We start from the raw sequence: 27,294 nt of genomic DNA, 5'->3' as shown, positions 1-27,294 counted from the left end.
ATTTCAGTTTCATGCTATTACATTTCCCAGGGCTAAGCTAGGGACTCCAGAGAGTCCAGCAACAGCTCTCCTTCAGCAGTGAGAATAAGAGAAGGCTTGGCACTGAAATATCCATCAAAACAGAATTCAGTGATGACAAACATAAAGGGATCCATTATCTGCTTTCCTGTATATATTACAGACCTTGGACCTCCCTGGTTGTCAAGATCAGGGAGAATAAAATGTGTGGCAGGATATGAGGCCGTAAGTACTATTCAAATTCTCCGTGTAGCAAGAAGCAGGGCTGAGACAGTACTGAATTTTATGCTGGCTTCCTGGTCAGGTGTGCTTTTCACCCTGGCTAAGGGACATAACATTTTCTTAACTCCCAACAATTGTGGAATGCATTGCTAACCTCACCACAGCCTGCCACAAGTGCAAACAGCAACCTACGGCAGCATGACAAACCTACCTCCGTGTCCAGCTTCGAGCTGCCTTCTCCTTCCAGCCACATTCATTCTGGCAATCATTCAGTCCCTTACTGTCCCTCACCTGCTTTTTGTGAAAACAATGTAATTTCCATTACTGGCATCCAAACCCCAATGTTACAAATATAAAAATCAGACGGCTATTCCCTCTTTCTTTATGGGATTTTCCAAGATTGTCTTGGATATATTTAGTATTCATGTGTAATGAGTCAGAGTGTCCACCTGTGGTCTCCATAAATGGATTTTGTAAATAGCATTGACTGATGTGACTCAAAAAAAAAAAAGAAAAAAAAGGCCAGTTTCTGTTTTCCAGTTTTAGTCTGAATTCAAACACTGTTTGCAGTTCCAAGAACTCTGTGGGTTTCATGCTCTGGGTCAGTGGGTGGGGAATACTGGAAAAGGCACAATCCATCCTGTCCCCTTGTTCCGGTGGGCTGTAGATCTGCAGAAAGATGACTTTATTTTATAGCACAGCAAACAACCTTTTCATTTAGCAGCTGTTTAATATGGAACCTGTAGAAGAGGCCCTGGCATATGTATCTTCCTGTGTCCCTTCCTCACTTGGATGTTGCTTTTGAAAAACATTAAATTCAGCACAAATGAATGCAGAAAATGAGCTGAGCTCTGTTTTTTGTAGGTGCTGAAAAGCATGGAAGGATGTCTGACTGACATTCTGTAACGCTTTGAAGAATATGGGAGAACAACTTCAGTGTTCTGTTATCTAAGATCAATTTCGCCTCATGCTGATAGAGGTGGCCACATTGTGAAGTGCACCTAAACTTCTTATTTTGGACTGAAGTCACTTGGGTGTGGTGTGAAGTCCTTTGGGGCTGCAACAGAATCATAGGATTTTTAAGGTTGGAAATGACCTCTAAAACTATGGAGCCCAACTGTTAACCCATCCCCACTGTGTCCATCGCTAAACCCTGTACCCAAGTGCCACATCCACACACCTTTTGAAAACTTCCACAAATGGTGATTTCACCACTTCCCTGGGTAGTCCATTCAAATGCCTGAACACCCTTTCAGTGAAGAAATTTTCCCTAATATCCAATCTGAACCTCCCTGAGTGCCACTTGAGGCCATTTTCTCTTGTTCCGTCAGTTATTATCTGGGAGAGGTGACCAATCCCCACCTGGCTACAGCCTCCTTTTAGAGAGTTGTGGAGAACAGTAAGGTCTCCCCTGAGCCTCCTTTTCTCCAGGCTAAACCCCCCAGCTCCCTCAGCTGCTTCTTCTCAGATTTCTGCTCCAGACTCTTCGCCAGCTCCATTGCCCTTCTCTGGACACGTTGCTGTTCTTTGGACAGCACCTACTCTTGGTTTTTGAGCAGCTGAGCTGTGGGTCTGAAATGTTCCTGTATTAATTGAGAGGCCTTTTTGGTGCAAAAGAGAAGTTTTAGACAGACAGTGAAAGACTAACAGCAAAGAAGAGGAGGCAGCTTGTATCCTGTTAATAACTGAAGAGTTGTGTTAGTTAAGTTTAGATTAACCTCTCTGACAGATCAATATCTCAAGTTAAAAGCATCATCATGCATCATGTAGACATATATAGATTTGGGTTTAAAGTCAACTATAAAAGGGTAACTGAAATCAGGTCTGCAATGATGGCAAGCCCCATCTCCGGAAAAGATATACCTGAAATATACCTGAAACCCAGGTTTCATTTTAAAATTTGGCCTTTCTTATGCGACATTCTTAAGACTTTTCTAAGTTCTTGTATTAAAATCTTTCATCTGCTTCCTTTGAAATTGCACAAAATGAGCAACTCGACAGGTGTTCTATAGTTGCTAAAGGGCATCATAAAACTAGTTCAAATTAAGGTGTTAGAAGGACACATATAAGTGCACAGGTACATGCACTAGAAGGCTGTATATATTCAAAAATAATGAAGGAAAGTAGGCAAAAGGATATGCTTGCTGAGTGTTTAAACAGTCAGTTGACTTCAGTGGAAGTTTTGGCAAAAGCTAAAGGCAGGCTGGCCCCTTCCCAAACAACTGAATGAAATAATTGATGATTATGGCAGTATCCACTGTGTTTCTTTTAGTTTCTGCATTAAATGCATTGTGTTTAGGGCTTAGAAATAGACCCCTACCTAACAACACGTGTATTAAAAGGTCCATTAAGACTCGTAGAGCTTTTGAACCTGCTCTGAGTTGCAATCTTAATAACACTGCTTATCTTCCTTCACCACAATTTAATGAAATTTACAGTTAGCATGTTTTCATTATGAAAGTCAAGAAATATGGTACCTTGAAGGGCTTTTACATTAATGCTTCAGAAACACTTGAACCTGGAGCTCAAAGCAAACTTCAAGGCTTTCAAAACCACTTAGGTGGGAATGTATAATACAATAAAAGGCAATATCTGCATGACTCTTTGCCAACTGAAACCACCAAGGACCACACAGATATATTAGGACATGATTTTGCCAGGTGCTGACGTGTCTTGTGAGTCATTGTGTACTCTCAGCTCTTTGAAATCAACAGAATCAAGTCAAAAGACACCCAGGACTTATTGAGATCGGGTTTCTTACAGATCAGTAAAACAGTGTTTGCTGCTATATTCTTTGAATAGAAGAACAAATGCCAAAGCACCCACTTGCAGACATCAGAATTACTAAAATGACCAGGGAACCAGCATTTCTCATCTTGTAATGAATGCAAAGCAAGCAGCTGAGCTGGCAGATAACATGAAGCATGTTAATTTGGAATTACAGAAGCACTTGATAGCAAGGCAATGGCTAAAGTTCTATCAGCATTTCTATTATAAGCCACCATAAAAACTTACTGAAACTAAATATTTGGTGTGTGCTTTCTGAGCCTCAGACTCATTCTAATGTTTGCATTTGATTAAGTAGTTTCCACCAAAAAGAAACCAAATCAGTTATAATAACTGGCATTCTAGATAAAAATTCAACTGAAGTTTAGGTGAATTAAATTTACTTGTACTTCTATTACCTAGCAAAATTTGGTCTTTAACACTAATTGCAATGCTTATTATTCCGTAACTGTAAGAAAGAGCTCTCTTATTTTAAAAATAACCTGCAGGAGTAGAGCAACTGCTCACTCTTTATGACTTTGTGCTAAGTGTTCCTGATGTAGATATGTGTGACTGACAATTTCATGTTAGTGTTAAAATATGCACTAGAAATGAAATATAAGAAATTACTTAAGTCCATTATGTCCTCTGTGTGGGAATGGCATTTTCTGCTATTGTACTCTGTGCTTTTTGGTGTCTGTGATGCTACGTCAAGATTATTTACTGCCTAGCACAAATTTCCAGGATTCCTCAGGTGAGCAGTATTCTTTCTTGTGTATGAACTCCAGTAGGCTGGGCACTTTCCAAATAGGAAAGGCAGCTCAGCTTTTGTTTCAATGGTGTCACAATCTAAAAAGGCAAAACTGATGCAGCAACTTAGCATTTAATGAAATCCAGCCAGGCCCCTTGAGTATTAAGCAAAGCCAGACACCCCTAGAAACACAACTGTTATGGCAGTGCCAGCAACTTGGCACAGACCAAAGGGAAGGAAGTACAGAAGAAAGAACCACAGGCAATTAAAGTAACCAGAACTTTAAGGTAATTACCCAGTCTGTAATACAGCCCAAAGCAGGATGGAGGCTGCTATTCTTGTGACAAGTGTCATCCACTATTTTACAGTCTGAAGTGGTCAGGACTCAGAGCCTCAGTGCTGGGATTCACCTGCAGGACAGCACCCCAGCAGGGCACGAGTGACTCAGGGTGAAGAATGTCATCTTCTGAATCACGTTGCCACTTCCTGTGGCACTTCTTTGTTTTATTTCCAGGATTCCCCTGGCTGTCTGATACTAGGTAGACTGTAAGATCTTTGGAAGACTGAAGATATCTAAGGACTTGGACCAAGTTTGTGCCCACTGCAATACAGTCAGTGTGGCTGACTTTGCCTCCAGATTGAAGGTTTCATTTAATTTCCTCTAGTCCTTATAAAGGTAGGAATGGTATGTCTGATTTTAAAATATGCCCTTGTTTTTTTAAGTGTTGTCCAGACTTCTGGTTCTGTAGTCATTTAAAAATTAGTCAGTGTTTCTATTACAAACTCCTCTTTCGGGGATTTATCATTGCAATAAAAACATATTCTCATGGCACATATATACTCACACAAATTCTCTGGTGAAGGAAACTGAGTTCAAATGTCAAAAACTGCTGTATTAGAGCAAGATATAAGGAAAAGGACAAAGAACTTGATTATGAAATGAATGCAGAATACTTGGATTTAAGCATCTGAGGAATTCTGTTGAGTTCCAGAGCTTTGTTTACATTGTTAATAAGGAAACACAGGGATCAGAGTAATTAATAGTTGTTAAAAACAATTAATAAACAAATTAAATAAGTAGACACCATAAATATGCCTTGCATTCATTCAAGGAAAAGCCACATTTGCCTAGGAGAAAGGACATAGAAGGAAGCACATAGAAGAAAGGAGAAAGATCACAATCTTAATACAGAAAATACTGATATCTCAAACATGTAATGAATCCTCTGCTCTTGTTCAATTTAACTGTAAGAAGAAACTCAAGCTGTTAAAAGAGGATTGTTTCCTACCTTCTGAAGGTTTGATAATGCAGAGTCTTATGCATCTTCTTTCTACCTGCTGATAATATCTATCTTGCATAGATACAATAGGAAAAATTAGTATATATTACAGTTATTGAAGGAAGATAACTGTGTGATGGAGAGAAACTGAATGATGCTTCTAGATAACTGATTCTTCTTCTGAGGCTGGAACTCTAATCCAGCATTCAGCAGTAGAAACTGTTCCTTCTCTGTTCTTTCATCTTGTACCACACATGCCTGCTGAAGGGATTAAAGACACAATTTTAAGAGTTGCTTTGAAGGATAAGATAAGAATCTGGGTAAAGTAACGTCTTTTTCACACATTCTGCACCAAGCCCCAGGAGTAGATGTACTCCCAAAACAACACAGTGGTGCACTCATTTTCCTGAAACAAGTAAAGCAGGTGAGGATAATCTGGTGAACAAAAACAAACCGACAAAAAAAAGCCAACATCCAAAAAAACAAACCACACCAACCCAACCCTCCTAACAATTTTCCCCATGGAGGTCCTAAGCTGTTTCTTTAATATTCAAATATATCAAAATGGTGCTTTGGCCTGAAAACTTTGTCAAGTGCCATGCTGCTTCAGACATAAAAATATTTTACAGTCAAGTCTTTTGAAACTCAAGTCACTTTTGACCATTAGTTTATAGTTACAAACAACTGGAACTCACGTGCATTAGGGCACTTCCATCAAAAAGCTTTTACTGAGAAAGGGGTCAACACACTCAGACCCAGCAAAGCACTGCTGATGCAGAAAATATAGTCATATTTAGTCAGCATGTTACAATGAAGAAAAGCCATCTTGGAAGGGCTCTCTCTTAACAGTTCAACCAAATTTTGTGGAAGGACTCTGTCTTAACAGTTCAACTGCATGTGTTCACCTCCACTGGCACTGATGCCTTTTCCTGGTAAGAGCCAGACACGGTTAAGGGGAAAAAGGGGTTTATAACTCTGTATTTATTTAATGATCCTTAAAAGCGCACCGCCTCGCCAAGGTGGAATGCACCGAAACGCACACACACACCAGATCGCGTATACAATTTATAGACCTTGCAAGTTGGTATATCTATCAAAGATTCCCCAATGAGAGGCTTAAATGAATAGCGTGATATCCCTCCATCCTGAGGAATTCCCTCCTGGATGGGCTTATCTTAGTTTACAGGATGTGTTCTAGAGAGGACCTTGGCTTCTCAGGATAGCATAGGGCTTTCCGGCCTCCAACTGCGAGGCCTCCAGGATGTTTGATCTCCTGGCTTAACAGAATATTAGGACTATGCTAAGTTATTTGGCTTAAGGAATTACAAGTATGCATGCTAATAGCACAGGATACATGAAAGTTGTATAAAAGGGTATATAAAAGGTATATAAAAGAAAAGGCAAAAAAATCTTCATGGCATCAGCACCACTATATGCAAAACATCAGAAAAAGATTCTTTGTGAAAAAGGAAAATTAATTAGGGCTGAAAATTGTAATATATTGTTATTACTAAATTAGTCCTAGGGGTAGATATCCACATGAAGAAAAGGTCATAGGAAAGGGACAATTTGCCACAAATGCCTACTTGGTAACTAAGCAAAACACTACATGTCTGGGTCTGCTTGTGTTATGCAGCAAGCCAGTGACAAATGACACCCTAGAGGTGTTTAAGAGGTGTCTGGATCTGGCACTGGGTGATGTGATTTAGGGTTTAGGGCTTACAGTGGCAGTGCTGGGTCCACAGTTGGACTGGATGATTTTCAAGGTCTCTTCCAACCTAGACTTTCTATGAAATCCAAAATCAAGGGGTAGGTTTGCTAAGCCTCATCTCCGAAGCCTAGTGCAAGACTCAAAATAAAGAAATGTCTATAATACTTAGTCTTCCTTATGGCTGAAGCTGTTTTTTAAAGCTTCTTCATAACTTGATTTGGGGGCTAGCTGGGTTATCTTCCTATTGATTTTAAAGTATCTGTCAGTTTTCCTACAATTCTGCTCTACTGTTAAGTGCAAAGGCTCAATTTCTGCTTACAGCCTACACATTATTTGCTTTTCTCCTTGCCATGCCTTGAGCTTACACTTGCCTTTGGTTTAGGTTCTCGAAAAGTGACAGGTACATATGAATGGATGACTGATCTGTTAAGTGCAGTAACACAGTATTGGGACCTACAGTCCATGCACATCATTGATCCTTTCAGGTTATTGGATTCAATGGGAGTTTTTATACACTGTGACATTTTGTGTTCAGTTTGGGCATGACTAAATGGGGAATGGCAGGCATGCAACATTGCAGAATGAAGGATTCTTGGGAAACCCCAGGTTTGGTACTTCCTTATTTCAAAGTGTTGATTTTGTAACCAGATCTAACTTCGTATGAATCAGGACCCAAGGGAAGAAAGAGTCCATGAAAAGGCAACTGAAGATTATAGCAGGGCACAAAATTACCAGGCTGAATTTAGATTGGCCAGATAGGCAAATATCTGGAAATTCTCCACTTCAGAGGACTTGATTTTCCACCTAAAAAAAGTGTGAGTTTCAGGTGTATGTTGATAATTTATTTTTTTTAAGAAAGTCTACTCTGTTCACATGCAACCACATCTTCATCACCAGTGGGACTTTGATGCTGACTGCTTGTGGTAGGTACACATAAGCCAGCTCTCTGAGCAATCATTTATACACTCAGCTGCCAGCCACACACACCTTATTGCCAGTGGAGAGAAGTGATGGAAAACAGGATGGAGAGGGCTCCTAAAGTGGGGCAAAGGAGGGAGCGTTTCCGATTCCTCAGAGAGCAGCTCCAGCATCCCTGTAACCTCTTCTGCTGTACTGGCTCCAGTGGAGCTACACCAGCATCAGCCTGTGGTGATGGCAAGCAGCCACAGCTTCCCTGAGCTCTGATCGGGAGAGGCAGAAACATCTCTGGAAAAACAATTTTGTGAGACAAAAGTTATGTATTTCTTTTTACAGTAAGAGCTCCTCCTTTTTGTCCTGCCACATACACGTGTACACACTCATCAAGCACATTTCAAAGCCCTGCTGGATGCACCAAAGATGTTAAAACTTCTCAGGAAGAAGTAACAAGAACATTTTATGCTGAAATGGGTCAGGGCTCCCAGAGTGCAGGTAGAACAACTGCCACCCCTGATGATTAAAGCAATATAAGCTACAGCCTACCACAGGCTGGAGAAAAATTTCCTCCTTTCCTCCCTACCCACGTATGAGTTCAAGTTGCTGGTCCATATTATCCCAATAAAAGTGCTATCACTGACAACAGGGTAAGAGGAATCCTCAGCAGGTTTCTTGTCTGGTGTTCCTGAATTAATCTGAATTTTAAATGTGCAAAATAAATGCCGAGTGTCTGCCACAGCTATTACAGGAAGAAAAAAAGAATAATGTCACATGTTTCTCTCAAGAAGCTTTGATGTCAGGAAACAAAATATGTAAGTACAACTATTTTTCTAACTTATTCATCTTTGGGGGTTGCCAGAGGAAGGTCTTTTTTGCCTCCCAGACCACCACAAAGTTGAGAATGAGGAACAAGTGATTGTCCACATGACTCTTCTGTGAAAGTTCTGGATTTTCCGAAGGGCTGTTTACAGTTACGTGTTTATTCATTTTTCCAGTCAGTGATCATTACAAAAATAAAGGACAGAAAAACAGAGGTTATGTTAATAATTCCTGAGTGACTTCAAGAGCATGCAGTTTCAATCTCTGATGCAGATGATAGCAGAGTTTCTCAGGAAGCTAAGGGACGACACAGCCCAGCCTTGTAAAATTGCTTAGAAGCTAATAATTTGTAAAGTTTGTATCTATAAGGTCATTCAACAATTGATTTTTAGGTGATTCTTTGAATTATTGGTAGCATTTGTCACATTCTCTGACAGACACCAACTGTAATAGTTGTAGTGAGGTAGTCAGGAATTTTCCATCAAAGCTGAAAAGCCCTGATGGTCAGCAAATACATCTATGACTTAAAAAAAAAATCTTTCAGTTGAAGAAACAGTACCAAATTTCTGGTCTTCTGATATTCAGAAATATTCTGTAGTTGAGATCTGACATTTAGACTGTTTTATCAGATTTTCTGTCTTACCAAAAAAAAAATCAAGTCAAATTAGAAAAATTCTGTGAACTTGACTAAATATTGAAAATGTTGGCCCATTTTACTGCCCTCCAGCATGATTCACTGAATAATCCAATATGTTGCCTTGTTCCAGTAGAGGTGAAATAAACTATACCTTGCTTCCTCATGGGGATGTTGGTAATGGACAATCTGTTCATCTGCATTATATGTTAACAACTCTTCTTTGTGATTTCTCCTTTTTGGAAACATCTGAAACTTCTGAAGAAAACAATACAGACTGCTAAGCCATGCCAAAACAAAAGCTGTCATGGACAAAATGTTGTATTCATGGGCAAAAGCACAAAATTTACTTCAGAGACACCTTTCTGCATAGGTCTCAGTATCTTTTTGATATTATTTGTCGTGTGATTTCGCCCTGTATTTTTTCTACTTTCCAAAGTAAGTGAAAAACAGTCACTTGGAATGGAAGGACCTTTAATATGTCCATTCTTATGTTCTTCTACCTACACCTGTTCCCATTGTGCATTTACATAATTCTATTGAAGTGAACCTAGTGAAGAGGTGAACTGGGCTCTTCATATTTAAACACTCCTTTTTCCATGCTATATTCACAAAAGAATTTAGTACAAAACTCAGGGAAGTTAAGGGGAGTTTTTCATTCATTTGCATCCAAAGACATGCTGGACAATCCCATTCCAGTTCTGTAGCTTCCCTTTATTTTTTCTCTTTACCCTATTTCTTCTTTCCACAAAAAAAAAAAAGGGATATTCTCTGTTGCTCCCATGTCTTTTCCATTTGCATCATGCATCCTTCCCAACCCTTGTCACATGCCTATCCAGTATATCAAGGTGTTCTGAAACAGCTACATGGCTTTTTTATTCTCATTCATGGTGGAATTTGTTTCTCCCACATACAGGACAAAGTCAAATGCTTTGTGGAAATCTAATAGAATCAACTCTCCACTCTGGAGTTTTGAGATACAGCCAAAGGAAAAATACAGGCACAACCTCCGGACCTGAACTGTTCTTGGGAACAACTGCGTAAGCAATACTGTGGCACTGTGCCTAAGCTCCTTAGCTTTGCTGGATGTAGACTGACTCACAGGATCATCTTAGCTCTCTCTGTAACCACTGCACTGGCTGATCTGCAAACCAAATTGTCTTCCCCTGCATAATGGGGGGATGACTCTTCCCTTTATTAAGCAAATTGGCTGTCTCATCTAAAAGGTTATTTAGGCAAAATGTTGAGGTTTTAACCTCAGATAAAGATATTTGCAAATATCTTAACTCCATTTTTTTCAAGAGAGACACAAGGGTTCATCATGTGAGAACAATCAAGGTCACTAGGAAAGAGAGGCAACATCTCAGCCACCTCTCTAAATGAAAGACAGAGGTAAGACTAAAGGCTCTAACTTAAATAGCTGTGGAGTTTGTCAAGAACAATATATGCTGCAACAAGTTAAATCAGTGGGCTTAGGGACTGTTATCTAATGGAAGCAGACCAAGAAACATGCATTGCTGTGGGCTGAAAAACTTCACTGGTAAGAAATGTAGCACTTCAGGAAGACAGCTGCTCTCTAACTGTAATACATCATGAGATAAATCAGCTTTTAGGATAAAGGATGTAGAACTAGTTGGCATTTGGGCCTAAAATTGATAGTTATAAATACTTCAAATACAATTGTTTATTTAAACAGGTAAACGTATTAAATATACTTTACTAAATACGCATTGCAGAAGATCCAGCAGGTTACAAAACAATGGTAACTAGTCACTAGAACAGGGTAGTTGTATTTTCAGTCACTTGACGTTGTAATATAGAGATGACACATCTTCCAATCACCACCAGCATCTCTGAGCAGGAATCATTCCATGACATTCCCAGGCTTATGTTACATACATGTGCTGGTTTGGGCTGGGGTAGGGATCATTTTCTTAACAATGGCTGGTGTGGGGCTGTTTTGGATTTGTGCTGAACACAGGGTTGATAGTATGTAAGTGTTTTTGTTATTGCTGAGCAGGGATTGCACAGAGCCAAGGCCTTTTCTGCTTTTCATACCACCACACTGGCAGGGAAATTGGGCGTGTCTGGAAGGCTGGGGAGGAGACACAGCCAGGACAGGTGACCCAAACTGACGTAAGGGAAATTCCAGACGATATGACATCATGCTCAAGATACAGAGCTGCACGGAAGCAGGAAGAAGGGGACGTTTGAGTGATGGTGTTTGTCATCCCAAATCACCATTGCTCATGATGGGGCCCTGCTCTCCTGGAGATGGCTGAACACCTGCCTGCCCCTGGGAAGCAATGAATTGATTCCTTGTTTTGCTTCACTTTAGTACAAAGCTTTTGCTTTCCCTATTAAACTGTCTTTATCTCAACCCATGAGTTTTCTGGCTTTTACCCTTCCAGTTCTCTCCCCACTCCTGCTGGCAGGAGAGTGAGTTAGGAGCTGCCTGAGGCTTGGTTGCTGGCTGGGGTTAAACCACAATAATAGGTGTGCTGGTTTTGACTGATACAGAGGTAATTTTCTTCACAGTAGCTGGTATGAGGCTGTATTTTGGATTTGTGCTGGAAAAAATTTTGATAACACAGGGATGTTTTAGTTGCTGCTAGGAGTGCTTACACAGTGTCAAGGTGTTCTCTCCCTCTAACATCACCCACACCACAACAGTAGGAAGCCAGCCTGTATCACCATAATGATCCCTTCTGTTTTAAAAGCTCTGAATGCTATACATAATCCCTGTAATTAATCTAGCTCCATAGGCTTCTGTTTACGAGTCACTTATTTTGGCTGTGCGTATCAGAAAAAAAAACTAGTTGCAGCCAGTCAGGCTTATTGAAAGTAGGGAATTACTATTTGGAGCTAAGTCTGTTTCTAAAAAGCCTGCTGTATAAGCCTATGCTCATTGGAAACACCGAAGTTGATCTTGATGACACATCCTATTTGTTGAAAGTTTACGGTAGATTGACTCATGCAGTTTTATGTCGTGCTCAGTTCAAAACACTTTTTTTTTTGTTGAATGGTAGCTGTTTCAGTGGTTACCTTTTGGTTTGATGGTTTGTTTTTATAGGGCAGAGAAAGTTTACCCAAATTACAAGCAGTTGCCAGTATTGCCTGAAGAAAAATGTCATCCTGACATTGATTTCTTCGGGGAATGAATCATGCAGCCATATAACTTTTAGAAGTGCTGTCTGTCTAGATTTGTGATCTTTTTCTTTCTTTTAGTACAAAGTTTGTCACTTGAAACAATGTGTGATGTCTCGTCTTAAGCATATTTATAGTTTTCCCTCTGTTTACCAACAGTTCTGTTCTGTGTGTCATTTGTGTCTGGCATATGCATCATCACTAGTTCCATTTCAGTATAGAAACCCATAATTTCACTTTATATTTTGTCTATATGCATCATTTTTGTGGCTATGTTTTATCCGTGATGGGGCATTACTTGGAGGCCTTCTTAATGATAGAAACCATAATGTGTCCCAAATATAGCACAGTATGGATAATTGCAGACAGGAGTTTAGGGGTATTTTTGGCTTTGACAATTAATGACTGCCTGCATGGAAGTTTTATTGAATTGCATCACATAAAAAACTGCAAACAGAAAACCAATGGCACATTCCTTTGGAGATCTCCCTTGGGCTCATCTAATCCAAAGAAAGTCAAAATGGCCAAATCTTTAAATCAGCACAAACAGAAAACCTAAGTAATGAATACAGCTTGATGGATTTCCTCAGGCCAGATCCTGTTCACTTGAAATCTCCCACCTAGGAGGAAAGGATTGAGGAATCCCAGGAGCAGCAAAATCAAAGCAGCAGATGTTTCTAGTCTGGATCCAATCTCATGTAATTAGAAAAACAGATAAACCATAACTTCTCATTTTCTCATCCCTGCTTTCTTTTTAAGATTGCTCAATTCCCTTCTTTTCTTGTTGTATTACTGTGGGTCCCTGTTACTTACTATTTATTAAGTGCTTATTGATGCAAATCTTCAGAGATATAAGCCATAATATTAGTCCTGATGTTTAGGGGCTCTTGTCAATAAATCTCATCTCTTGCCCTCTGCTTCCTTGAAAAAGGGCAGCTCAGCATTCAGTTTCTGACTCCACTGCCCACCCCCCCATGGAGCAGCACTCATTGGACATGTGCCTGTCTGTATGGCACAGCATGACAGCAGGTACAGTGATCACATCTGAGGAAGTTGTCGCTAAGCATTCAGTTACTAGCTCATTCCTCATCACAAATCCTTCTTAAAGAAAACAATGTGAATATCTTCCTAGTGCTAATTGGCAGTAATTCACTTTCAGACTGATTAAGCCTAGAAATTTTTTTTTTTTAAAGTTACCATTGAAAATAAGCCACTTCCAGCTGGGGAACTGGCATAGGCAGCATTGAGCAGGATGCAAGTCAAAATCTATTTCCAGTGCTCATCTGTACCCTTGTGAAATTGGCTTCCCACCTCTGTGAGCAGGCACTGCGCCATCCTGCTGCATGGCTACAAGGGTGGGCAGCCAAGCCAACATGTGCACACACTGACTGTGGGCAGAAAGGGCACAAATCCAAGCCCAGGAATGTGGATGCAACAGCATGGCTGGAGTGTAAGCACAGATTCAACAGTAAATGGACTGTGTCAACAGCATGAAGCTAGAATCGCCTCTGATATCAGCCAAACAGCCTCCTTCACTGTGTGAAGTCATTTTCACAGCCGAGGGATCAAGACATACACTGCACCCGAAAAGAAAAGAGGTGAAGAAGGAGAAGAGCAGTCAGATCTTTATGATGGTTGTACATTCATGCTCTGCCTGACTTTGCATAGTCTTTTTTCTTTTGATTAGGTTGTTAGTCTTTGGAAAGGGAACAACTGATCTGTGATGCAGCACTATGGATGCTTTGAATGGCAAACCTCTTCTGTGCTATAAAGCCAAGGAGCAGTTAAAATGAGAGGTAATCTCTTACCATTAACCCAGCTGCAGACAAGTTCAGGTTTATTCTTAGCTGCTTCTGCTAAGAACTTAAGAATGTGCTTTTAACTGCCCAAGGGGTAAGACCTCTTTGCCACAGAACAGTACAAGAACGTGCCAGGATCTACTCTTTGCTCCCAACTCATGCTACTGACCAAATTGCAAGCACCTAGCAGATATTTCCTGTCCCTTAGAGTGAAAGTGACCCTGACACCCATAAGAATAAAGCTGGAATCTCCAAAACACTTGGAGAAATGACAGTGCTACATGTTTTACTGATACTGTTGGACACAGTCTGACACTGTCTTTGGAACTGATTTAATCTTACTTATAAACTCATAAATTCTTTTGAATGCTGTCATTAAATTCTATACATTAAACAAAACCATGCCCCAGTTTTTTGGTGATGAGAATTACTGTGCTGATTTATGAACCTTTCTTCTATATCTAATATTGCTACAGCCAGAGAGCAGGTAGATTAAAAAGTAAAGCATCCAAGTAGGCGTCACTTCCTATGTGGGGATGAGACAAATAAAAACTTGAAGTCTAGGAGAATCCTGCCTCAGGGAAAAATGCAGAAACCTCTATGGTTCTTAAGAGTTTCCATCAATGATAAAGTCATTACTATTCAGAAATCTTTTTATAAGCCCTGTAGCTCATTTTTTTCCTTGCCAGAAGTGGCTCAGCAGTTATTCCAAGTGATGTGAATTACTCCAAATTGGTAGAAGTCACAGCAGTCCTTTTATCCCGTCTATGCTAGTACTCTACTTTATATGTTAAACCACTATTAAACTAAAAACCAGCCCTGATGACATCACATTGTACACCTAAGCAAGTATCCACAATTCAGAGGTATGCATATGAACTGGGGAGTGGAATCCAGACTTCTAGTTTCCAAATCACGTGTCAAAAGCTCTATACCAGCAATAATCAGCACTGAGTAGGAAAACCCCATAATTTTAAAATCTTTCTTCATTACACAAAACTTGAACTTGTAAAAAGACTTAATTCATTAGCAGGTTAAAAAAAAAAAGCAAACACAACAAAACAAAGAGCTTTCTGAGTAAGAACTGAGTGAAGGAGTTTTTTTCCTTTAGTTTTGTTATGCTATCAAGTGCAAAATAAGCCACCACCATCACCCTGACTCCCTTACACTAGCAAACAGTCTGGCAGACAGTAACTAGGAAGATGGGAGAATGAGGTTCAAAACTTTCTTTTTCTTGCCAGAAAGACACCCACACAGACATGAAACCAATGTTACAACACATTACAGAACACTGTGCATCTCCAAACAGCAGGGAAACAACTTAGGACGTAAGACAGATTTCACTGGGCAGGACAGATGTCTTGAGACACATTTGGTAGCAGGGTTCAGGCAGTGACAAAGGCCAGGAGCCTCTGGGCTTGCAGGGAGGTTTTCAAGCTTTCTCTGGTTTCCTGCTCTCTCATTTTCCTCACATCCTTGCCCTCCCTTTTAGCTGGGGATCTTGCAGGGCAGGTAGCTGCCTCCTGGTTTGTTGATGTTTCTTTTGCAAACTGCTGAAGAAAGTGCTAAAAGCTGTTTGGCTCTAGCTCTCTTTGGAAACTGTGCAGCATAGTTTGAACTGAAAAGGAAGAAAAAAAGAGAAACAAAATAATTATAAATCTAGATGATCTGTATAATAATAACCTATAAGGTTAACCTATAACATGGGAAATGCAAGACACATCAGCTGAATTCTAGGACCAGGAGACTAAGAACAAGTAGGACTGGTAGAGCTTGAAGTTTGAAGTTTTGTCATTGCTCTGCATGATAAACAGGTTTCATATAAAATCCACAGGTCAGCACATCGCCTATGTACGACTTTATCATTTTAGGGTTTTCTCCTGGACACAAGCCTGACATCTGCCATCTCTTGTGCCTGTGTCTGCCACCATCACACGGCTTTTTCCAGAGCACCCCACACAGCTCATGGAAGGGTTTGAGAGCATGCTGGAAAGCAAAGCTCAGCTTTGCCCTAATCCAAGGCTTTGCACAAGGTTCTGTCAGTTTGTGCTTCAATGTCAGTGACTTTTCTGTTCTCTTACAAAATGTTAGAGAGCAGAATCAACCTTTTCCAGTTTGTCATGGTGGGGAGTATATCTATTCTCTTGGGGCAACTTGTGCACCGCTTTGCCACTAATCCATACTATAAACTTAGAAAGCAAACACAAAGGACTGCACACCAGAGCTATTTCAGTTCACAGTTGTGTGTCCAGGTCTGTTTCTAAATAGAAATACTTTCATTAGCCATGCAATCCTCTGTTTAATTGCTTACATGATTTTTTTTTTTTTAAAGAAAGTAGCCTCAAACCAGAATGGGAAGGCAGGACAGAAGTGTGATTCCAGGCAGAACATTATATTTGGTTCCTATTTCTGCAGCCCAAAATAACTACTCTCCAAAGGGCATCAGGAATGTTCAAATTCCAGAGCCAGAAATGAGCTCCATAGCTCAAGATATGATGTGATCTCTAGGAGGAGAGTGAAGAACTCTAAAAGACAGAAATGCCTGAGATAAGAATGTAAAAATCTGAGGCTGGGTACATGCCCATAATCTCTCATGTGTAAACAAACAGTTAAATTTATGTCAGGGAGCAGCATGTTTAGTTTTCTGAAGAAGACATGTTTCCCAGAAGGAATTACATAAATATTTATGAAAATGAAGCAGGAAATATTTTCCCAGGGTAGGACACTGTTCAGCACTGCATCAGGTCAGTAGAAGCTGGGGTTTATTTTGTCAGTCTTCCCCTGGAACTGAATCATTGCCCTCTTGTTTGCAAAAATCTGTTCTGACACAGGAAGAGGCTGCACTTAGATAAACACAATTACAAGCCACATTGAGTATTTAATTTCTATCACATCTCTGAATGCATATGTGAATGCCTTACATTTTTGGATAGCTTCTCTGAGTGATTGCATGGAAAACAATAGCAGTAAGTATCCATCTTAGGCCTCTCTGAAAGGCTGGTGCCGTTATGTCAAAGGTGTCTTCCGTAGAACTGAAAGTCTGCAGGCTAACAGAGCATTCTCAATCCAGGTGTTCACTATAAAAATGCTCAGAACACAATCACTGTGAGCCAGGACAGTCTTGCTAAGTGCAAAAGTTAAAAACAAAAAGTCATAATGCAGTGCTACCTGAGTGAGCAGAAGTTACACACAACTGAGATCTGTTCACAAAATGGGGTACAGGGTTCAGTACTGTACCTCATAAAGCATCCAGCAGCTCCCTGAATCTGTGGTCTGCAACCCAAGCTCCTTAAGAGATTTTGGTGCTGACCAGCTGTTCTGTTCCCTGGGCACCAGCTGTCTCAAAATCCCTCCTGCCTCACAGGAGATATGTACAGCTGGAACCTGTGTCAGCTTTTCTGTTTAAGGGCTAAAAGCTGAGGGGCATAGGAGTGGGAAAGGAGAGGAGCATCCCAAGAAGGGGTTGTAAGCTCTAGTGCAGACCTAAGGTTCTCCCAGAATGCCATCCCTGTGTCAGACCAGAAAAAGCTCACACCCGTCCCTCAAGGTACCAAACTCAACAGAAAGCCGAACTCATAAGCAGGAAACCAGGGAGATCATAGTTGATAGCAGAGCATATATTTCTATATGGCCGAGGCTGATGAAGCCTCCCAAACATCCAACAAGAAATATCTATGATCATTAGATTCCTACAAGCTCTGTTTACTGAACATATAAGCCAGAAGATTTTGGACAATTTTGTCCTTAGGTTGTTTGTTTCTGTCAGTTATTTGCAGGCATATCAAAATCTAGTCATTGTTTGTATCTTAATCAGAGGAACAGCAACAGGTGGAGACTGTGTTTACAGGCTCAAGTAGCCATTGCACGGGGTCAAAACCAAGAATGGGATTTTATAAAATAGCTGTAGGATTACTTTTCTCCTTACACATTGCAAACCAAAATACTCTGTCCTTCTTCTTCCATTTTCTCTAAGCTTTGCCACCATGATTGATGTATCCAGCATGACAGAATGAAACACCCCAAATCATCATGACCCCTGATACCAGAAGAGAAGCCATCTAGGATCCCAAAGCAAGAAAATATTCTACCTTTTTTTTTCTTCAGGTGCTCCCAAGTTTATTCAGTACTGTAAAGTACAGAAGGGGAAAGTTCTCCTTAATACTGAATTTGGGTCAGAAAGGACACCAGCAGACTCTCAACTCTTACGGATGAATCAGCCCATGGTTACAAGCAGGATGTATTAACCTGGAGTCCAACCACAGGATCTGTGACTCTACAAATGATGAAAATTTGCTGTAGATCTGCCCCCTTTTGATGGACACTATCTCAGCATGTTGTCTGTGCTCCTTACAGTCTGTTGACATTTAACTACTAACATTGAAGAGTAAGCAAATGAAGGTTATGCAAATTTCCAAGGAAGTTACTTGGACTCCAAATAGACAACACACAGGTTACCTGACTAGTGCTCATCTCAAAGAACAGAATCTTTCTGGATATTTTTTGGTGTGTTTTCAGGGTTTCCTTGTAAAACATCCATGCCCTTGGAATTGTTTGTTTTGTGACCTTTATGTCTGGACAATGTGGCCTAGTTTGTTTTTCTTTCTTGCCTACAGTCATTTCTTTAAGCCTGATTCAATGAGAATTAATATGCACAATAAGCACTCTGTTTCATTAAATCTCCATCAGCAATGAAGCTACTTGAAGATATTTCAGGGAAACTGGTTTGATAAATACTGATTTGCCAAAACCCAAGCTTTTCATGGTAGTATATCAGTTTTGATGGACTGCCTGTTAAGGCAGGTTTTCTAGCTCCAGGACAGCATTCCTGGTCCAACACATGGGAAGACATAACTGATTAACACACACCCTTGTAATAAACCACTATAACCTTAAGGTTCTACTGCAAGCACTGGTTTGAAATAGGCAGAGAAATAATTCAAATCTGGATCTCCTACATTTTAAGTAAGTATTTTCATTTACCAAGGTTTTAGAGCCATTTTTTTTGGGTCTTTATTTATTTTCTAAAGTGGAATGAAAACATTTGTAAATTATCACAGCACTGTCAGAAAAATGTTCCCTGCTTAGTCCCGGATAGTAACTGAAGTAGTTAAACAAATGGTTTCCTCTCTCACTTACACTTACCCCTCTTTATCCCTGATAAATAACAAACAAGTCACTGTAAGTCTCTCAGTACTGTGGAACAGATAGCATCATTCATGTCAGTTTGGCAACATTTCCCAAAATGCCTCCTCCAAACCTAAGTACACTAGCTTCCCACTCCTACGCTCTCTATTCTTGCTCTTACATTGACCTTCTGCTCACAAAATGGAAAGTGAAGAGAAGAAAAAGTTAAATAGAACAGATTTACAGTGTACAAGTCAGAGGCACTGTGCCCAATGCAAATCACAGAGGAACAAGTTTATTTCTGGTATGACTCTACTCAACTACAATCCTGGCTTTGTCCTTCCTCCCCCTTTAGCTGCATGTACCCCTTATCAAGGCCACATTTGAGGGGGTAAGTTAGATGACATTCTTTAAGACAGAGACGACTGTTTATTTCTGAAAAGCACTGTATACAGTTAAACAACAAAAAAAACGTGTTTTGAAAAGGGGGGCAGTCTATGAGCAGGCTAGAAGGAAAAAGGGAGAGGAGTATCTTGACCCTTCTTAGGACTTTGGCCAACATTTTATCACAGATGAAAGCCTGAAGTCAGAGCTTTTCTTCAGGCTTTAAGAAAAGGTATTCACTCTTACATCAGTACTGCTACTTATTCTATATGCCCAAAGGCTGAAATGTAGGACTAGGGAACCAATATTCTCTTAAATAGTGAGGAAAGCCTCTCAAAAGCTATTAGCATAGGAAATACATTTTTTCCTAGAATGGAAAACAAACATGCTCTCACACACTACATAGTTCAAAAGCCTAGTGCAGCTTTTTGAGTAGCTGTCTCATTGTGTGAGAAACCAGAATTTAACAAAAGCCCTGGAAATATTACAAATAGTCATCTCCCCTTTCTTTTCTGCCAGGCTACCATGAACATCCTCCTATCCCTGGTTACTGTGCTCTCCTTAAGAGAAAGCTAGAGTTTTTTCTAGGAAGGGATTGCACACAGATAGGTATAAATCATAGCTCCTTCCAAGAGGGAGGATGCATGCAACCTGTTCCTCCATCCAAGAGGCCTCCTACACTAGTTTCAGGGTCTCAGCACCCCGCTGAATACCAGAAGGCTACCTCAGGATTTGAACCAGCTGCAGTTTCCTGGACAACCAAAGATAACGTTCTGTTGTGATTTGTGCTACACCATTATCTCAATATATGGCCTCTCCCACTGCATGGGAAAAGTGATATAGGAGAAGGTGGCGCAGTCATTCAAGCTCATCTTGTGCCATGTCTTCAGTCCTGAAGTGTGTTGTCAGAGACTGAAATAGTTCATGCCTCAAACATTGATACAAAGTTTTGCTCATTATAACAAAAACTGTATAAAGAAGGTACAACCAAAGAAGGCTCCCTGAAGGTACCTGACTGGAACTTTGGACTGTAAGTTAAACCACTAAGATTAGATAAAGGGAAAACCCATTCTTTAATCATCTCAGGCCTAGGAAAAAACAAACAAGGCTGAAGAAGGGGAATGCATCCACAAGAAAGCCAAACACAGCAGAGATTCTTCCCTGGCTGAGTTTGGGGTGGGGGAAACCACAGCATGCAGAAGCCAGGTTTACACAGGCTCGCCCCACCAAAATAAGGGGGGAAGAGGAGGTTTTGGGTGTAACCTCTGGTCAGAGGCAGTGAACACCCCCCCTCCCTACACAAACTGGCCCAGCTGTGGAACCCCCAACCCCACAGGCCATTCACGTGAGAGGCAGCTGAGGGGGAGTCATAATCCATCAAAGGCCCCCCAGAGTGCCCCCCCCCGAGTCATTCCTGAAGCCTTGCACCACAGGACTGCACGTGATGCAACAAACCCAGAGTCTGTTATAAGAGACAATGGCAAACTCCCCCACCAATGGAGGTGCCTGGGTTTTCCTACCTAGCCTGAGTGTTTATTAACCCATCAGATTCTATGCTTTTCAGGAGGACCTTCATCACCAAGAAGACCAGCTGGAGAGGACCAACAGATCATCATTGGGATCCATGGAGTGGTGATATTTTCCTTATTCTGTCCCTATCACTCTCTTTCTGTCCTCCACCTGTTTTCTATGTCTTTCTTTCTTTCTCTCTCATATTTACTATCAAGTAAAACCCATGCTATTATCACTGGCATATGGTCTCATTTGCACCTTAATTTGGGCAGAGGCATTTCTAAGAACTTTAGTAACCAGAATCGTAACACGTGTCCTTTCTGTACTGTGTCTAGCAGCATGAGCTGGGCTGGGGGCTAGCATTGTGGAGCTATCTGTAAGCATAAACCCATCATTTGTGGTTTTCAGGCTAAAACACCCATGGATAATGTCAACTTTTCATTTGCTACTCTGGGGACTATGGGTACCTGGCACCCAAAAGGTGAGATATAGCACCGGTGATTTCCAGCCACAGCGGACTGGCAGCTCATCTGTTGTCACTAACAGTCTCCTTGGAGGAAAGTCTTTATGGAAAAGTATCTCTACATGTTATATGCAGTCTGCACTACTCTTCCACCACAAAACCAGCCAAATGTATCCTATAACTAATTAGTACACACTTCGATACAATACCGAAGTCTTTTGTCCCTTGAGTAAGTGAAAAGCTGGGCATGAAGAATCAGAGGAGGAAAAAAATTACAAGAGAGATATTCCCATATGTTGGAGAAATTTTCCATGGCAAAAGCAGCTAAATATCTCACAGATAAGCGATAAATTGGAATAAACAGCTGTCAGTGTTAAATAAATATCCTGGATAATGTGCAGGACAGAAAAACTACAGCATCGTCAAACTCCTTCCTTCACTTTATTTAGCTGTTGTTGCATGTAGCTCCCAATCTTTCCACTGCTCCCGTTAGTGAAGCATTTATTTTTGAGTCAGCTGCATTTCTTAAGACTGTAACAACGAAAGGCATTTCCTGAGAAACTGCAAGGATGAGCAGCAAGAAAGAACAACTGCTAAGGAAATACAGGACCCTTATAGTGTTTTTTATCTTGCAAGTTCAGATCTTTGGTTTTGATGTTGATAATCGACCTACAACAGATGTCTGCTCAACACACACAATTTTACCTGGACCAAAAGGTGAGGAATTATCAGGTTGCTAATGCTGAGACAAGTGCTGATAAAGGCTGATTTTTTAAAAATAGAGACTTGGAGGGCTTGTGGCATAGGCTGGGCTTGAAAGATGTGAAATATTGTAGACTGTACAAACATCTAGTAAACTGTAACTGTAATGGGGGAAAATGAAGAAGCAAGGAGATTTAAATTTGCATTTCTTTAGTTTCAGGAATAGTGTCACATATTTTCATATAAGTTAGAGGTGTCTTTTTACATCTTTCTCCAGCCACATAAATCTTCTCTTATTGCTTGTGCTCATCACACCATGAATACAGCTAACAGATACAAACTGAGGGACTTGTCTAAAAGTAGGCACATATTACAAACTTAATGGTTAATGGTCTGCTTTGTGTCTACAGACAGGAAGAGATATGCAATATTTAAAATGATCAAACTGCCATTATTTCCAAATGTTTACTTGTACACACATCTCTGCTACATTCATCAGACCTCATCCAGTAGCTCTTGTTGAATTAAACAGGACCTTTCCTACAGATTTCAACAAGAACTAGATCAACTCTGACACATACAGGTCTTTTATCTTCAAAACACTTTGCAAATATCTGAAACCAAATTTTCTGCATGAACATACTTTTTCTGTAACACAACTAATGTCAATGAAATTGCCTGAAGAGTATCTTATTAGGTCCACGACATACAAATCTATCTTGCAGTGGCAGATCTAAAATATGTATTACACACCACGGCTATTGCAGTTTCAAACTATTGCTTTCTTTTTAGTAATTCATTGTATTTTTCTATAGGCTACAGACTGAGAGAAAAAAAAATGCAGCTGATTTAAATTTAAAGCAGGGAAAAGATTATCAGGTCAAGAGCTTGCTACAGACTCATTTGTTTTTATGATGGATTATTCAAATGCATGTCGCTTAAAGGACCATTTTTAATCAGGAAATTAATTTCTTTATGATTACAATCCAAGCTTAAACTTTTGCTGCCACAGCATAAATGCAGAGAAATGTAATGATCCCCAAGGGAGCTAGTGGGTGTTGATTTAGTTAGTATCTAAATAATGGCAGGCTGGAGAACACAGTTTGACAGAATTGTGTTTAACAAGTCATAGGCTAATGAGGGGGTCTTGTGACAACACAGGATAGCTGGGACTCCAGCTGGCTTCTGTGGTCTACCTTGTACAGGGAGCATTTGCAGGGTAGGTATTATAGTTCTTTCTAAATGTGGTACTGAGAAAGTCAGAATTTAGCCATTACCAGTCCTATTCTTCCCGCATGACATCAAGACACAAGATGAGACCAGCAGTTCATTGGCACAGCTCAAACTACTGCTTTAGGTCACCATTACCAAGATCTATGATTGGTAGAAGGGGTATTGAGTAAATCACCTCCAAATTACTGGCTCACATCCACTGCAGGTCATCAAATATATTTTGGAGACTCTGTGACATGATCCTGTAGATTAATTTCAGTTCCTACCAGAGCTGAGCTCATCCAGGACAGCTATGACTAGCCCTTAATGGCACTGGTTGTTTTAACTGCTAGTCATCTGGGCAATTAAAGACTGAGCAGGCTGCATGTATGAACTACCCTGTTACTTTTTAGGCAGCATGAAACATGCTTCCCTAGTATGCCAGAAGAAAGTCTGTCCTGCTGTCATTTTTCCCTTATCCATCTTATGTCTATGGACTCAGAACACATGATCCCAAGCTTATAACCACATCCACAGGCAGCACTTTGCTGCTTAAACTCTTACCTTAACAATGGACAAGCCTCTGACTTTTGCTGCTGTAGTTTTTATTCCCTGTGCTACATCTGTTGTGTCCCTTTGTTCACTGTTCTCATAAAAATGGGGTTTGACTCACCCTGAACAAGTTTCACCCCCTCACCTCCATCTGCTCAGCATCTCAGCTGTGGTAAAATATGGTGGTGCTCCCACAAGACAGAGGTGCTGGTCTCACACATTATGTTGACCAGCTTTTTCTACCACCACAGGCTAGATTCCTGTTGTGGCAACTTCCTCCTTCCATGAGAACATGGAAGTGTCTAATGGGCCAAAGCAACCACAAGTGCAAGGAATTAAAAGGTATTCAACAGCTGTAAGACTGCCTAGACTGTCCCACTTCACCTATCCCAGTGCAAGGCATAAATTGTCCTATAGGCTAGATTCAATCTGTGTGCTACACAGATGGACCCCGGTCCTGTGCAGCAGAGACACTGCTGTTTCCATCACACAGAACAGCAGACAGGAGAGCACAGAGGGAGAAGTGGGGGTGTTTGGAGAGTTCAGAATTTTTAACCCTTTATTGCCTGCACTATTGGAGGCTGCATGACTCAATCCCCTGGACATTCACAGTTGCTACAAGGAGCAAGCGCCCAACCTCTTCACATTCTCACCCTGAAAATCACCTGTTAAAGGGTTTTGAACATAGGCCACTTATACAAGCCACATGTAAGTTGTCCAAGTTACTTTGGCCAAGCCATATTCTTCCCCTTCAGAAACATCTCTTTGTTATGCTTATACCTGAGATGTCACAAGAGAAGTATGACATGAGCAGTGAGATGAAAAAAAAAGGGTAATTCCAGGCTGATTATCAGAAGTCTTCAAACCGCCTGTGACAGTCCCACCAGATCCCAGAAAGCATGAGGCAAAACCAGAGGCCATCATGCTTAACAATAAGAGCTAGAAAATACTCTGGAAGACTGCAGTGTCCCAGGAAGAGGAGGAATGCAGTGAACATCCTGTCAGCCTTTGCAGGTTGTGCCGCAAGGACAGCAGCGGGTATGAGCTCCAGTGCTCAGTGTGACGAACCTGGCGGGTTCCAGCCCCACCTCTCGTGGCTCACGCAGTGCTTGGCAGGTGCTGCCATCCCCCCACAGCTGCTGGTTCCCCTCACTGGGGTGAGCAAATGAAACCTGAAGCTTGTTTGCAAAGAATTATGCAAAAAAATTTGCCAAACAGGCACTCCAGAAAAACAGAAAATTAAAAAAAAAATTTTAAAAAGAGAAAGGCAAATTCTGGCACCCTTCTCCATTTCCTTTTCTAGGGAACACTCAGGTCTCTTCTCAAAAAGAGGGGATTATTTTCAATGAAAATAGCCCACTGCAATGGCTGTCTTGTATTGCCTTCCTGAAAAATGATTTGAGGTACACAGCCATTTGGCTTATATGGCAGTTAAAAACAGAAAGGTGTGAGGCATTTTCTAGGATTTTTATCGAAATACCCTAGGAACATGCCCCCACGTCCCCACCCCCCCACCAAAAAAAAAAAAAAAAAAAAAAGGTACAGCTTTTCAGTGTTCATAACTAGCGATTTTTGATGTTTGACCCAAGATGTTAGGAGCAACTTGGTCCTAGCTGGGCTGTTGTGGCACAGGAACTCTGAAAACTTACATCTTACGTTAGGTAACGCTGATCCACGGCTGAGTAACTGGGGCAATAAAGACCATGTTCTGTACTTCATTGAATTCTTGGGTCCAAAGAGAATCAAGAGATCAAGCATAAACAAAACAATGAATTTTCCAGGGCAGCCAGGTGCTTGGCCTAGCAAAAGTAGTCATGGCCCTATTGCTTACTTTTTACCTTTCCAAGCCTGGAAGCAAAGCAGGCTGGCTGTTGCTGCTGCTGGGAAAGGATGTGGGACTGTGGGCAGGCAGCAGGTAACACAGTGAGAGCAAAGGCACCAGCTGTTGGTTGTTGTCCTGGCAGCATCAGGAGGATCAGGTTCTGCTCCCCTGGGCTCCGCCTTTGAGGGGTGTCCCAGCTCTGTTCTTTCTTCCAGCCTGCTCTCCCATAGACTGCAAGCTCAGTTTTGTCTGATCTGCAAAGGAAATTTTAAGTGGGCTGCTAACATAGATGAGACAGGAGTTGACCTGCTCTGAGTAAATCAATAAGCAACAACATGAGGACTGAAATAAGCAGAGGAGGACCCAAAACTCTGACTCCTGAACTCCCATTAAATATGTGAGCAGGGGGAGGAGAAGACTAGAGCAGGGACTGGCAATGCAGAAGCTGATTTCACATGGATTCATGGGAGCTCAGCACTTCAGAAGACTGGCTCTAGATCTTGCTATCTGTCCCTGGTCCCTGATTCATTTCCTCTGAAATCCAGACACAAGAACTTAGAAGGTCTTGAATCAGATCCAGATTGAGAAACTGGAATGAGATGAAATCTGAAGAGCACCGGGAGTTTCCCATAGCAATTTAGATGTAAAGTGTTTCCTTATCATTATTTCTGACAAACAATGCTTATAAACTCTGTGACATTGGCTGGTACCTCAAAATAGCATTTACTGTGGTCACCAGTATAGCTGTCCATCTCTCAACTTTAATTGCACTTACGCAGTTCCACTCCTGGAAAATCTCAAACTCTCTCAGAAATCAGATACGCTGCTATCCACATTGCCTTCCAAAAAAAGAAAATGCCTTACCACTCCTATAGCTGTTCAAATATGTAACTAAACTTCCCTCTTGTTTCATCTGAAGAGTCTTTTAATTTCAACACATAATTCTATTTATCATGGCTTTTAGAATTCCTCATTTTAGCACACAGTAAGTTTCTGGAGCTTATCAGCCTGAGCAACAAAGCATGTATGTGGGGACTTAAAGACATAAATTCAAAAGATAGTGGGTCTGTATTTCTTACCAATGGCAGTCTGATTCCTCACTGAAGTCACCATAATTCATGGGTCTCTGAGATCATGTCAGAATGGCAGGCAACAGGCTGGGAAAATCAAATCAGGCAGACCAAGTAAAAGGAGAATCAAGAATGATTGAAATTACTTCTGTGTTATTAAAGAAATAATGCATATTCCATTCATGCACAAAGGCTCAGGGTTTCAAATAATACAAGTCAGCAGAGGTTCACTGAACCTACTGAAGGCTTGGGTATGCCTCATGCAGTGCAGTAGGAGAGGAGGATATTTCTAATGAAGTCAGTAGATATTTATAAGTAGAAAAGCAATCATAGAATTCTTTTTTTTTTCTTGACGATTCTTTCTATTTCACAAGGGAAGGGCTTTTACTGT

At 40.8% G+C, this 27,294-nt stretch overlaps 1 protein-coding gene and 1 long non-coding RNA gene across 3 annotated transcripts in view; one reads left to right on the top strand and one right to left on the bottom strand.

Moving 5' to 3' along the window:
- Positions 1–11,908: 11,908 nt before the first annotated feature.
- The window catches only part of LOC108449589, a 16,795-nt gene continuing 1,409 nt past the window's right edge, over positions 11,909–27,294 (bottom strand). The window contains exons 2-4 of one of the 2 annotated variants that reach the window (XR_001865810.1): positions 26,913–26,990; positions 25,843–26,087; positions 11,909–15,680 (exon numbers count right to left, since the gene is read on the bottom strand). This is a non-coding gene — a long non-coding RNA (uncharacterized LOC108449589). The remainder of the gene's footprint in view (positions 15,681–25,842; positions 26,088–26,912; positions 26,991–27,294) is intronic. The other variant, XR_001865809.1, reaches the window with a different exon arrangement.
- The window catches only part of COLEC10 (collectin subfamily member 10), an 18,003-nt gene continuing 11,747 nt past the window's right edge, over positions 21,039–27,294 (top strand). The window contains exons 1-2 of the mRNA XM_008642626.2: positions 21,039–21,199; positions 21,491–22,262. Of these exons, the coding sequence (XP_008640848.1) occupies positions 22,115–22,262 (148 nt within the window). The 5' untranslated portion in view covers positions 21,039–21,199; positions 21,491–22,114. The remainder of the gene's footprint in view (positions 21,200–21,490; positions 22,263–27,294) is intronic.

This window comes from Corvus brachyrhynchos, unplaced genomic scaffold (genome assembly GCF_000691975.1).
Source record: "Corvus brachyrhynchos isolate BGI_N302 unplaced genomic scaffold, ASM69197v1 scaffold28, whole genome shotgun sequence".
Taxonomy (NCBI): domain Eukaryota; kingdom Metazoa; phylum Chordata; class Aves; order Passeriformes; family Corvidae; genus Corvus; species Corvus brachyrhynchos.
Note: the sequence above shows the minus strand (reverse complement) of the source record. Positions and strands in the feature narration are given on the sequence as shown.